General features: G+C 43.9%; 2 protein-coding genes across 2 annotated transcripts; one reads left to right on the plus strand and one right to left on the minus strand.

Moving 5' to 3' along the window:
- The first annotated feature begins 99 nt into the window (after window positions 1–99).
- Window positions 100–7054, plus strand: trap1 (TNF receptor-associated protein 1). The gene is made up of 18 exons (XM_088316051.1): window positions 100–320; window positions 1272–1442; window positions 1523–1605; window positions 1834–1974; window positions 2444–2515; window positions 2715–2875; window positions 2988–3097; window positions 3184–3257; window positions 3406–3561; window positions 3638–3758; window positions 3846–3915; window positions 4016–4163; window positions 4241–4426; window positions 4952–5090; window positions 5177–5262; window positions 5340–5485; window positions 5698–5770; window positions 6235–7054. The coding sequence occupies exons 1-18, from the start codon at window positions 200–202 to the stop codon at window positions 6334–6336; spliced, it is 2160 nt and encodes a 719-aa protein (XP_088172177.1). The 5' UTR covers window positions 100–199; the 3' UTR covers window positions 6337–7054.
- LOC148322476 (MAPK regulated corepressor interacting protein 2-like) lies at window positions 5908–9064 on the minus strand. The gene is made up of 5 exons (XM_088316052.1): window positions 8795–9064; window positions 8652–8721; window positions 7937–8079; window positions 7044–7154; window positions 5908–6875 (listed from the first exon to the last, which is right to left on the minus strand). The coding sequence occupies exons 1-5, from the start codon at window positions 8847–8849 to the stop codon at window positions 6805–6807; spliced, it is 450 nt and encodes a 149-aa protein (XP_088172178.1). The 5' UTR covers window positions 8850–9064; the 3' UTR covers window positions 5908–6804.
- Between the last annotated feature and the right edge of the window lie 4237 nt (window positions 9065–13301).

Genomic DNA, 13301 nt, shown 5'->3' on the forward strand with positions numbered 1-13301 from the left:
ACAAACTGATTAATATTTTTAGAGTGTAGATTATTGAATTTCGGGTATTTTGATCAGGCGGTGTGATGGACACCTTCTACCATTAGGACCGGAGTGGGGGGGTCCTTCCACCGCTGTTCGGCGTGTTACACGACTTTAAACACTTGTGTCCCCTGTTGTGTTGACATCTGCTGTGTACCACCTCGTCTTTACCGGCACCATGTCCCGCGTCCTCACTTTGGCCCGGTTCGGTATCACGTCTTTGTCCGCCAGAACTACTCGTAGGGTTCCGCCATGCGTACGAGGGCTGAACGCTTGTGTCTCGCGCTCCTTGACACAGTGTAAGTGTGTGCTAGCCTAGCCCAGCATACCCGTGCTAACAGTCACAGGCTGAATCGCATATAATTTCATAACATGTACTTATTTGACATCCACGCTGTGAATACATTAATAGTTAGCCTGCTTGACTCTTTTCATTGACCGGTTGTGGTTTCTTGGTTTACTCCGGAATACCGTTCGTATTGTGGTGAGTGACGTAAATCGAATCTCTACGTAACGCGATCATCAGCGCTGTATAGTACATTACAATAAAGGTCATACTTACAGTATCTTTGTATGGATTGATACTGCATGTAGGTTGGCTGGGCGAAACGATAAAAAAATACAACCTTCCCTGCCAAAATAATTCTAAATTCAGATTTGTTTTTATTTCACTAGATTTTTATTTCCCCTTTCACTCATAGAAAAAGCAAATAATCACATTATTAATAATAATTATGATAGTAATAATTATTATAATCCCTTCCAGGATTTCCTTTTTTTCTCCTTATATTAAACAAAATGAAATGAGCCAAACTCTTACTTTTCCAGCACATTTTTTTAAATTTGTGCCAATTTAATCAGAAATGATAGAAATAGAAATTTTGTGGTGGCTTGCCTTATGATTTAAATTCATCCCATGATCATCCTCACAACTTAAAACACTCATGTTTCCCCTTTAAATTGACTAGAATTTCCGTTAACCCATTCCAGCCCTTGTGCTATCTAGTGTATGCGTCTAGGTTACCGGATGTCAGTATAATATTCGTTGTAAATACCGCCACATTGTTGCTATTCGTTACCACGTCTATGCCATTTTTCACTGTGTATTTCAGCCGCTGACATTCATTGTGATGTGGTTGTTTTTTTAAATACACTATGTGCACTTATTTATTTTATTTTTAAGAAGAAGAATTGTTTACTCTTCAAAGGGACATTTTTTAACTTGACTCCGTCGATCTTCTGCTTTCTAGACCCACAGGTTGAACCCCAGCAGCGCCGGAGCATCCGGCCCAAGCTGTGGCGTCCTCAGCAGGCGTTCGCATGGCTCAAGCAGCAGTCGTATTACAGCACACAGGAAGCTGAGAAGGAACCAGAGGAGGAGCCTTTGCACACCATCATCAACGATACAGAGACTGTGCAAGGTGCTGGAACTTGTATATACATTGTTAGACTTTATTTAATGATTTTTTTTTTTAAATATCCGTTCTTTTGGTCTATCCAGGCAGCTTCTCCAAACATGAATTTCAGGCTGAGACCAAGAAGCTTCTGGACATTGTTGCCAGGTCTCTGTACTCAGAGAAGGAGGTAAGATAAGGGTCTACTGACCCCCAATAGAACCATCCACGATATAGAGGCTATATCAAAACAACTTAATAAAAGATCAAATGAAATTCCCCCATATGTTGCATTTTAACTTTTTTAAATCCATAGAATCATATTTAAACACACTTTTGAGCTTTTACACTTTTTGTCACTGTCTTGCTTGTATAGTTCTCCCAATAAAAGGCAAAGTGTGTTTTTTCTCCCTTCTAGGTGTTCATCAGGGAGCTCATCTCCAACGGCAGCGATGCGCTGGAGAAACTGCGCCACAAACTGATGACCGGAGGGGGCCAGACGGCTCCCATGGAGATCCATCTGCAGACGGACGCAGCCAAGGGCACCTTCACCATACAGGTGTGAGCACAATGGCGATGCGGGCAACCTTGTTACGCTAACAAATATGACCAACAACAAATAACATTGCAATCAAGCGCTCAATTGTTGCATAAATATTCCTCTATTGTGTTTTAGTTTTGCGGTACAATATTAGGCACGCCTCCAGTACATGAGAGAATGTTCAGTTTCATTATAAATTTCGCAGTTTACTTTTTATTAGGTATGACAGCTCTCGACATTTTGGGGGCCTCAACACCAGTTTTTGCAAACGTGTCTATCCTGGTAAAATGTTTGTATTTTCACGGGCACACACGCCTGCCTCCTGGAAAAAAATAAACAAAAAAAACTCACTCAGGTACGCCCCCTGGACAGTTAAAAAAAAATGAGCCTCTACTTTTGTCTGTTTAAGTTCTTTGTGGGCAGTACTGCCACCTACTGGATGAACATCATACAACACTGAAGGATTTTTGATTGTCGTTTTAAACAGGACACCGGAGTGGGCATGAACCAAGAGGAGCTGGTTGCCAACCTTGGAACCATCGCTCGCTCAGGTTCAAAGGTATCTGCTCTTACTATTTTCTTAGAACCTTTACGGATCTTGAGAGAGCCGTACACAGACCGAAGAATTTATGTATTTATTTACATTTGAAAAGGGAATAATTGGCACATGTTCTTGCCTGAGTTTAATGTATTGCATAACATGATCATCTCATCATGTTCTCAACAAGACTCATCCAAGTCCTCCCTGATCTCTGCAGGCCTTCTTGGACGTGTTACAGAACCAGGCGGAGGCCAGCAGCACCATCATCGGGCAGTTTGGCGTCGGCTTCTACTCAGCCTTCATGGTGGCGGACCGCGTGGACGTCTACTCGCGGTCCGCTGAGCCCGACTCGCCCGGGTTCAAGTGGTCCTCGGACGGGTGAGGGGTGCACTTGATGGATAATGTATTGGGCCACACCTAGAAGTCATTAGCCCTGGACAAAGTCCATTAGCACTCATGTAACATTTGTTTTGATGACACTGCACTTTAGCTCGGGGGTCTTTGAGATCGCGGAAGCCAGCGGCGTCCAGCAGGGAACCAAGATTGTGTTGCACCTCAAAGACGACTGCAAGGAATTTGCCGCAGAGGACAGAGTGAAAGGTAGACTCTTCGTGCATTCAACTGTCACTACCTCCGTTCATTTGCGCCCAAACTAAATGATATGCTCTTCTTGTGTCTCCTTCCAGACGTTGTGACCAAGTACAGCAACTTTGTCAGCTTTGCCATTTTCCTCAACGGTCGCAGACTCAACACTTTGCAGGTGGGTAGTTTGCTAGCATGCGACTTCCGGGTTTCTGGACGATGATGTACACTTTCTGCAAGTGGTTGGATGGTGCCGTTTTGATGATTCTGGGCTGAAATAATCGTGACAAATGCCATGCCCTGGCATGCTCACTCCTTGCGATCAGGCATTGTGGATGATGGAGCCCAAAGAGATCAGCGACTGGCAGCACGAGGAGTTTTACCGCTACGTGGCGCAGGCGTACGACAAGCCGCGCTACACGCTGCACTACCGCGCCGACGCCCCGCTCAATATCCGCAGCATCTTCTACGTCCCTGATGCGGTGAGGGAGGGGCTTTCCCTTCTGAGGCGGACGGATGTGTCGACAACTTTGTTGAACGGCGTCTTTATGTGAACAGAAGCCGTCCATGTTTGACGTGAGCAGGGAGATGGGCTCCAGCGTGGCGCTCTACAGCAGGAAGGTTCTCATCCAGACCAAAGCCGCCGACATCCTGCCCAAGTGGCTGCGCTTCCTTCGAGGTGCGTCACCTCAACCTTGACCCGTTGCTTGCGCCGCCTCCAATCGGAATTATCCAGCTCTTTGATCTCAACGTTGTCCGTGTGTAGGTGTGGTGGACAGCGAAGACATCCCGCTCAATCTGAGCAGAGAGCTGCTGCAGGAGAGCGCCCTCATCCGGTACGATATCCGTTAATTCCCATGACAATTTTCCAACTTGAAAAATTGCACATTTGTGTCCTAATTGCATCTAACATCCCTTAATTTTCCGTCCTTGCAGAAAGCTCCGCGACGTCCTGCAGCAGAGGGTGATCCGCTTCCTGCTGGACCAGAGCAAGAAGGAGCCGGAGAAGTACAACAAGTTCTTTGAGGACTACGGCCTCTTCATGCGCGAGGGCATCGTCACCGCCCACGAGCAGGACGTCAAGGTGACTCTTGAGTTTGTCACGCGCTCATGTTACCGAGCCGGTCCCTCGCGCTAATTCCGCCCGCCGTCTTTGCGTAGGAGGACATCGCCAAGCTGCTCCGTTATGAGTCGTCGGCGCTGCCGGCTGGCCAGCACACCAATCTGACGGAGTACGCCTCCCGCATGAAGGCGGGCACGCGCAACATCTACTACCTATGTGCCCCCAACCGCCATCTTGCCGAGCACTCGCCCTACTTTGAGGCCATGAAACAGAAAGACATGGAGGTGAGGCCCGAGGGGAAAACAGTCAGTCACTCCCTACTCCATCACCAAATTGGAGACAGGCAATGATCAATAGACAACTTGGCCATTGTCAAATGACTCATAATTATTTTGACATTCAGCCTATCAACACACCAGAATGAGCCACATAATTAATTAATCACAATGTAATTCTTTAAATTGTGTTTTTTATTGATATTATTTTGATGTACTGTATGTCTCATATTGTAGACTTAGTGCTGTTTTTTGAAAAAAAAAACTGCAAAAAATCAGAATGAATCATACCCAATATTGAAGGCCTTAATGAGGACTTTCCTAATCTGAAATTCTTTTAAAAACCTTTTTTTTAGATTTCCCGAAAAAATATCAATAAATAAGTCAAAAATCAAAGTGTTAACAAACACTGAGTCATACCTCACATCGGCGATCTTTCCAAATTTGTAGTTACTTTGTCAAGACTCCCATATTGAAATGAGCAAAAGGTTTTGTCTGAAAATGTCACCAATATCCGCTGCTTATCCGTCTCAGGTGCTGTTCTGCTACGAGCAATTCGACGAGCTGACCTTGCTTCACTTGCGGGAGTTTGACAAGAAGAAGCTCATCTCGGTGGAGACAGATATCGTGGTGGACCACTACAAGGAGGAGAAGTTTGAGGACAGCAAACCCGGTGCGCTCCGCTTGCTTTTCCATATGTCTTGCATTCCATCGGATGCATAATTGAGCATAATTCTCTTTTGATCTCTTTTCGGCCAGCATCGGAACGCCTGACGCAGGAGCAGGCTGACGACCTGATGGCGTGGATGAAGAACGCCCTGGGCTCCCGCGTCACCAACGTCAAGGTAAAAGCAAAAGCGCCGATGTGGTTTTAAGGTTCACGCCCAAGCGCACTGTTGCTAACGAATGTCCGAATGTTCAGCTCACTCCTCGCCTGGACACACACCCCGCCATGATCACGGTGCTGGAAATGGGCGCCGCCCGCCACTTCCTGCGTACGCAGCAGCTGGCTCGCAGCGCAGAGGAGAGAGCGCAGATACTGCAGCCCACTCTGGAGATCAATTCAGGGTGAGGGTGTGCTACTTTTTTTCTAATACATTAAAAGGACTTTCTGTGAAAAGGTCAGGCTACAGCACCAAAACATTACTTGGCGCCATCTCGGTGCGTCCTTCAGTCATGTTGATTCTGAAATGCTTCAGGGGATCTACATGGCACTGTTTTGTGCTGTTCCTGCATTTTTTTATAGTATTGATGGTTAACGGTGGTGTCTTTCCATGTAGACATGATCTGATCAAGAAGTTACACGCGCTTAAGGACTCAAACAACGAACTGGCCGCACTGCTGCTTGAACAGGTAACCCTCCCCACACAATTTAAAGTTGATTTCAACAAGATTGAATTCAGCCTGAAATTAATTGTGATTTGTCACAGAAAATATGGTCAAAAAGTCTCAACAGAATTCAACTCACACAAGCTGGAATTACAAACAAATTCAAACTTGAGCTTTATTTTAGTCGAATCCAAATGAAGGTGGAATTCAACCAAACCGTCTTTGTCAAACTGTAAACTGGTCAAATAACTCCAAAGTTCGGATTTTGAACCAAAAAATTTATTCCAACAACTTTGAAGGGGACCTGAAATATCAACTTCAAGCCAATGTCGAACTACAATACAAAGCCACAACTTTTAGATTTGGCATGAAAATGCAGAGATGAAGAATCTTATAAAATGATTCTGAAATGTCAGGGAATATATTGTCCCAAAGTCAAACAACTCCAAATTTGAAAGTGACACGCTTCTTACTTGTCTTTTGTTCAGATTTACGACAACGCCATGATCACGGCGGGCTTGAACGACGATCCCCGGCCGATGATTTCCCGCCTCAACGACTTGCTGACGAAAGCGCTGGAGAAGCACTGAGACTACAAGAAGTTTACTTTGCGACAACTATTTTGACAGACTTTGAGGGTTCTGAAATGCAAATGGGACATTCGAGCTTTTCCCTGAGCACGTTTTCATATTTTTTTTCAAACTCAGCCCTAACATCTCATTGCATTTCCGAGGATGGCAAACTAAAGAAGGAATATGAAATGAGCTGGCAGCGTCTTGAAAACACGGTCAAATTTTTACTTAAAAAACGTAACATTACACACATATTACGCAAGCAACGTCCTCCGGTATTCACGTCTGAAGATGCTGAGTCAAAATGGCCGCAGTTCAAGTGGAAGGAACACGAGCGTCTTTACTTTGAGCGCCGGCATCAGGGCCGCCATTTTGTGTCCATTTCAGACCCTCTCCCAAGTGACTCTTTCTGCCTTTCGGGCCGGCGCCGCCACCGTTCCCAGACCCGTGTCGTCCAGATCCAGAAACTCCCACACCCGAGGGACGTCAGGAAAGTTTGTCTATGTTGGCAAGGAAGCGCTGCGCCCACCACTCGTCCAGATCTATGGGTACAAAGTCTGAGGAGGACAACAACCACCATTATGAATATGGAGTAAAAATAAAGACAAATTCCAAGTCGCGGTCAATTAAATCTGTGTGTAAAACCATATTTTTTTCCTTCCCACAATAGAGCTGGTGTTCATTTTAGTTTCTGTCTGATGCAAAGACAAATCGCTAATAGAAACCATCCATGTGAGTGCTCGTCGTGTCGTCTTTGTAGTGGACCGCCGTGGCGCTTCCCTCGTCTGCTGTCCCCCGGATGTTCCCTTGCTCTTGTCGGATTGCCTCCTGCCAGGCTGAAGAGAGTATTACGTCACAAATCTCATCAATGATGAAAAAAGGAAACCTTTGATGAAGCTAAAATAGTCGTAACATTACTATTCATCACTATCAACAACAGTAACCAACAGCTTACTGCAAAAACAAAACAAACTGAGTTACACCTCATATTGGAGGTCTTGATGAGGATTGTTCAGATGTGTTATTTCCTTTGTCAATGTGCACTCATATGATGATGTAATAAAAAGATCAGATAATGACACAAGAACTATTTTTCGATCTGACTATGGACAGTCCCGACTCTCATACGATGATGTAATAACAAAAACATGGTTTAGCTAAAAAATATACATGCAACACAAAAACATTTGTTGTCATCGATACCAGTTTGGTAAACCAATTTTTACAGTCCCAACAACTGGAAGATATTTGGTGAGACCTATTCTTTGTAAAGGTGAAAACTCACTGTTGAAACATAAAAGGTCACGTCTTTGCAATAAGAAACCTTGTGTGCTATGATGTGTGTCACTGTTGATTTTTTTTTTTTACTGTGACTTCGCCTAATGGGGAGTGGAGGGGTCGAAGTTTTTGTGTCCTTGCCCGACGTTAACTGTTTTGGGGGAGGGTGTTGGGGGAGAATACAAGCGTAAAACAAAAGTGCCTGCTGGGCTATCAGAGTGGGAGCAGCTGTGAGGGTGTCGCCCAAGTTGGGCTGAGACTAAATACACGCACTGTGCGTGGAGCTGCTGTTGCAAGGTCCGACTGGAAAGACAAGAAATGGTGCGTGCGTGAGTCTTACCCTCGTACACAAACTTGACGTTGTCCTCGTGGGCCGCCGCCGATGACTCCCCCTCTCGCTGAGGGTCCGCGGGCAGACTCGGGGAGGGCTGCTGGTACTTTTTGCCGTTGGGCCGGTTAAAAACTATCTTGGGCGCGGGGAGACTGTATGTGACAAAGAAGCAAGCACAGCACGTCTCGTTTTGGTAGAGGGGGGGAAAAGCAACTTGGTTGACAACAGCTGAATGGAAGACCATGTGTCACCTTTGCCTTTGTGCAAGGTCACACATACAATGCAAGTAGGGGTCAAAGGTTGTGCAGTGCAACACACACATACATGCAGTCTGGATAAACTTTGGAGACCCCCCCCTCAAAAAAAAAAGATATATATATATCACTGGACCTAAATTAGTATTTTGATTCTGGCTGTTTTAGATTCTCTACCAATAAATGCTATTGCTAATGCTGTGCTTGGGGGTTATGTTGTAAGTAGTTTAAAGATTAAACAAAAATGTTCATTTTACTCAAGTATATGCCACCAAAATCATAGCAACCTATCATTATTTAAGCACCGTTCTCTCTCTCTCGCTTTAACAGAACCGTGCGTGAAGAGTGAATAAGCAGCCATGGGTTTGTCCTGAGCTTGTTAGTGACTCATTGATAGCCTCAGAAACACACCAAAACATTTTGGTGTTGTATGTTGTTTATTCCCTAAAGACCACGAACGCAACACTCACTCGGGCAAACTCCAAGTCGTCTGCTTGTGCTTGAAGTCGTTTGTTTTGTTGTCGAGCGGCTGCGTGGGCCCTAAAAAAGACCACAAATAATTATTATCATTATTTTTTTCATAGATATACCTAGACGTTTTTTGTGTGCTTACCTGTGCGCCGCTGGGTCACCAGTTTACTTGGACCTCTGGTGATTGTGTACATCATGCAAAAAGTCACACTCAGCTACTTGCTTTTCGGTCTTGAAACTCACACTTGTGTTGGATAATAGTGGGGTGAAAAGGTTGTGTAACAAACCAAATAAATGAAGAATTACGCCGCTTTGGAGTTTAAAAATATGTCCAGTAGAGAGGCACAATGTCACACACGCTGCATTCGTAAGAGTTGAGGGGCACGAGCAGTCAAACCTACCAATGGCCCACGTGCCCATCACGCCCCCTCGCGCTTCTTAAAGAGACAGTGCCCTCGAAACAAGAAGCAATGTTACAACGGTATCGTAAAAAGTCCAACACTTTCGTAGCTTAATAAATTGTTTGACTCGCGTGTTGTAATTTGTAATAACTGTTTTGTTTTTTTTGAACGCCGAACGTGCAGAAAACTATATAAGGTATCGAGTGAGTCACAAGATGGCAGCAACGGCACCAAATCACGGGTCGCTATCAACACCACAGAAGAAGAAAAGCCGATCATTTCCCAAGATTCTTTGCGCCTCGTTGTTGCGAAACGAAGTATTTTGCGGATTGAAGTGTTTTGAGTTTTTATTTGCGGAGTGGGCAAAAGTACAATACTCTGGTTGTATTTAAAAAGACTAGTAAACCTGGAAATACTCATACGTGCATAAGTAAAAAAAAAAAAAAAGTGCCTGAAATGTTCAATTGTACGCGCACATCCACGGACACACACACCCACACGCACGTTTTCCTTACCAACGGTGATCGATCTGCCTAATTTAGAAGGGGGGCAAACTAGAAACAAGCGATTCCAGGAGAGCTAAAATATAGAGACTGACTAGGCCAAAGACTGTCAAGTGAAATTAGTTGTTTGCTCCACTGAGGAGAAGCAGTGCTAATCCTCCAAAACGTGCACTTATTTGTCTTCCCAGTGGGAAAAGCAAATGGAGACAAAGAATGAAACAAACATGGCCTTCTGCCCGTGCTCGATTGATTGCTTATTCTTTTGTGGTTTGAACTTTGGCTCACAAAACAGGCCAGATTAGTTTTTGTTTGTTGTTATCCTTTTTGCAAATACGGCGCAAAAAAATGATCTTGGCAAAATGTAAACAATGGCGGATGCAAGCATTTCCTGGAGTTATGCTACATATCAGGAAAACTGCAGAAGGAAGACTTGGTTGAAGAATTTCTCATTCATTGTAACCCAATTGGAATTACAGTTTTAAAAAAAGATCTTATGGTTAAAGAGAATGATAATTCTAATTTAAAGTGTTGTGTCACTTTATTTGGATGGTGTGGACTCAGGGATGATGGAAAAGCCATTGGTGTTCTTGTAGTTACTGTATTAAACAAACCCTTTTTATAAAAAAAAAAAAATGCTTAAATTCTTTTATTTTCCCCCGTCTGTCAACGTCTCTCAACTAATGCTGTCACAATGGAGAGACGCACACGTGCTGGCACGCACACGCACGTCTTCTGGTGTGTACACTTTGACCCACCAGGGGGCAGTATAAGCCAGTCGAACATTCATCCATCCACTTTATAAGCTGCTTCTCCTCACGAGGGTCGTGGGGGTGCTCGAGTCTATCCCAGCTGACTTCGGGCAGTAGGCGGGGTACACCCTGAACCGGTCGCCAGCCAATCGCGGGGCACACAGAGACAAACGATCATCCCTGCTCACACTCATACCGAGGGGCAATTTAGAGTTTTCAATCAAACTTCAATGCATTTCTTAGAATGTGGTTGTACCCGGAGAAAATGCACGCAGGCACAGGGAGCACATGAAAACTCCACACAGGAAGGCTGGAGCCAGACTCGAACCCGCGACCTCTGCACTGTGAGGCCATCGTGCCTCGTGGAGTCGAACGTAAGACATGCAAAAGAGTTCCAGAATTAAGTCACTCAGTCAGCTGTAGTTGTGTGAAGGCGGAGGCCTTCACACATATGTTATTCTGATTCTTTATTGTGTGAAGGCGGACCGGAAGCGACGTCACGAAACCGGAAGTGAAGTCACAAAACCGGAAGTGACGTCACTAACCGAAAGTGGCGTCACAAAACCGGAATTGACGTATTTTGACCGGAAGTTACGTCACTAACCGGAAGCGACGTCGCGAAACCGGAAGTGACGTCACGAACCCTGAAGTGACGTCATGAAACCGGGAGTGACGTCACGAACCCGGAAGTGAACCGGAAGTGACGTCGCGAACCCGGAAGTTGTTCAATGTTATTTACTTCCATTTAAAATGATTTCAAGTCATTCAGTTTTCATATTATTAGCTTTGATTTAATATCATTCAACTTTATTCACGTTGATTTAATATCATTCAATTCCATTAATCACTGCCTTTCCCCATTTTCATTCGATGTCATTCACTATAATTCAACATTATTCAATATTTTTCAACATTATTCAATATTTTTTTCTATTTCATTCATGATGATTCAATATAATTCACTATTATTCACTGTCATTCAAATCATTCAATTTCATTCACTATGATTCAAATTCATTCAACCTCATTCAATATTTCAGAGTCATTCAATATCATTCAAAAACATTCAGTGTCATTCAAAATCATTCAATGTCATTCAGTCTCATTCAAAATCATTCCACAAAAAAATTCCAGCCTTTCCGCCTTCACACGCAATTTCTCCAGGAATTGCATTCTCTAGTTATAGTTGTGTTTCGAAGAGGATAAAGAATATATACCTTTATTGATGTTTTGCAGCTGTTTTTGTGGCGTCGTGCAGCCATCGTTTTCCAAATGGGCCAGTCCAAGTTAAAAGTCAACATTAGTGAAGACATGTCGGCATTTCCCATCATTGACAGTCACCTCAACCTTTCACAATGCAAACGAGTCGCATCCGCTCTGTTGTGGAAAAACAAAAGCGTCCGCTTGCAACAATCCATCACGGCATCATTTGGCGTCCGTCAAACGTCACATGTTCAATTGCGCCATCCATCACAGGCTAACAATGGCCAGCGAGAGGCCCCGCCTGCTATTCTTCGAGCCCCGCTCAGACGCAAAAGGGTTTTTTTCACTCCACAAGTGAGGTTAGAGGTCAAAGGGGCCTGACCCGGTTGCCGTGCAGAGTTGTTGGTCGTCAAGCGAAACTTGTTGTGGTTTCAAATCTTCTCACGGGAGAGCAAAGGCAATTTTGATTACATAAAATAAAAAGGATTAAATAAATACAACCTTCGTTTTAGAAGGGAAGTATAAGATAACATGCTATTACATCATATTTTATAATATCTAAAAATAGATACTAAGAAAACTAAAATAATACATAAAAAGGTACAAATTAAAGAAATGCAAATATTAACATTTGTCATACTTTTCTCCAGATAGACGGATGGAAATTGGGATTGTCATGTCATTTCCAGAGTGCCACTGCCATTGCCACTCTCATCTCAGACTTCCTTTTCAAGTAGCTGTCAATCACTGCACGGTGAGATGACATCATGACAAATAACCCCCCCCCCCCCTCCTCCATCTCGCCCCACTGCTGTTGCCATGGTGCGGCTGCAAAAAGCAATTGCAGGCTGGATATGGGGGAGCAAACATATTAAAAGTCATTTGAAGACTCGTCTGCAAGGAGGGGGGGCACAACTAGGTCCCATGTGGCCTCTGTCCACCACAAGAAATGAAGGACCTCCACCAAAGCTCAACGATTCTCCTCATGAGGAGCAACACCGACCTCTTACATATGCGTCCTTCAAAATGTGCATCGCATTCATGAAAGAAAAATATGTGACATGGAGCCATATTTATAAGTCCTTCTGTGAGGAAATTTCCATTGCAAAAACAAAACCTTAGGATGAAATTCAGGCAATTAATGAAAAAAAAATTCTCACACTTGATACTTTAGCTGAAGTACTGCTGTGCTGAAACAAAACTAACAAAAAAACAAAACACTTATTCTACTTTGTTTTTTCCCCTGCTTTTCATTAACTCGAGTTGTTAACCTGAAGCTGAGCTGCACTGTGTTTGTTTACGGACACATCGCATGGAGGCAACAGGGTCCGCTTCAAAACCAAGTCTATCAGAACAAAAAAAAAAAAAAAAAAAATGCAGCTTTAGTTGGCGGTAGTCATGATGTCACGCATTTTTTTTACTGTGTACACAAGTCAAGCATGTTTCTACTGCGTCACAGGCACATATTTTCTCTTGTTGAGAGTTTCAGTCGGACAGAAAAGAACACGAGACTGGTTGCTCTCGTCGAGTCGGTGTGCAGACACAATGACCATGTTGTTGCGATTGTTTTGTGACAGGAACAATCGCCATTTGCAAAATGGCAGGCACAAAATGGCATCACAGTGTTCAGTTCAGTCCCAATTCATTCTGGAAAATTTTCGGAGTAAAATGGATGCCAAACGGAATGAATCAGGAACCAGAAAAAATTGTAGAACAACTTAAAAGTTCGTGTCAAATAATTCAAAGTCTGAATCACTTCATAATGTTTTAAAGCATTTATTATTTGTGCAGCT

Source organism: Idiotropiscis lumnitzeri, chromosome 15, assembly GCF_059441095.1.
Source record: "Idiotropiscis lumnitzeri isolate Australia: NSW breed Sydney's pygmy pipehorse chromosome 15, RoL_Ilum_1.0, whole genome shotgun sequence".
In the NCBI taxonomy this organism is placed as follows: domain Eukaryota; kingdom Metazoa; phylum Chordata; class Actinopteri; order Syngnathiformes; family Syngnathidae; genus Idiotropiscis; species Idiotropiscis lumnitzeri.

Bases quoted from the DNA above. Each gene is read 5' to 3' on its own strand.
- trap1 (XM_088316051.1), top strand. From the start codon at position 200: ATGTCCCGCGTCCTCACTTTGGCCCGGTTCGGTATCACGTCTTTGTCC. The intron at 1,606-1,833 runs GTAAGATAAGGG...TCTCCCTTCTAG, and splicing joins CTCTGTACTCAGAGAAGGAG to GTGTTCATCAGGGAGCTCAT. The intron at 2,876-2,987 runs GTGAGGGGTGCA...ACTGCACTTTAG, and splicing joins TTCAAGTGGTCCTCGGACGG to CTCGGGGGTCTTTGAGATCG.
- LOC148322476 (XM_088316052.1), bottom strand. From the start codon at position 8,849: ATGATGTACACAATCACCAGAGGTCCAAGTAAACTGGTGACCCAGCGG. The intron at 8,080-8,651 runs GTGAGTGTTGCG...TGTCACATACAG, and splicing joins ACGACTTGGAGTTTGCCCGA to TCTCCCCGCGCCCAAGATAG. The intron at 6,876-7,043 runs GTTTCTATTAGC...TGTCCTCCTCAG, and splicing joins GACGAGCACTCACATGGATG to ACTTTGTACCCATAGATCTG.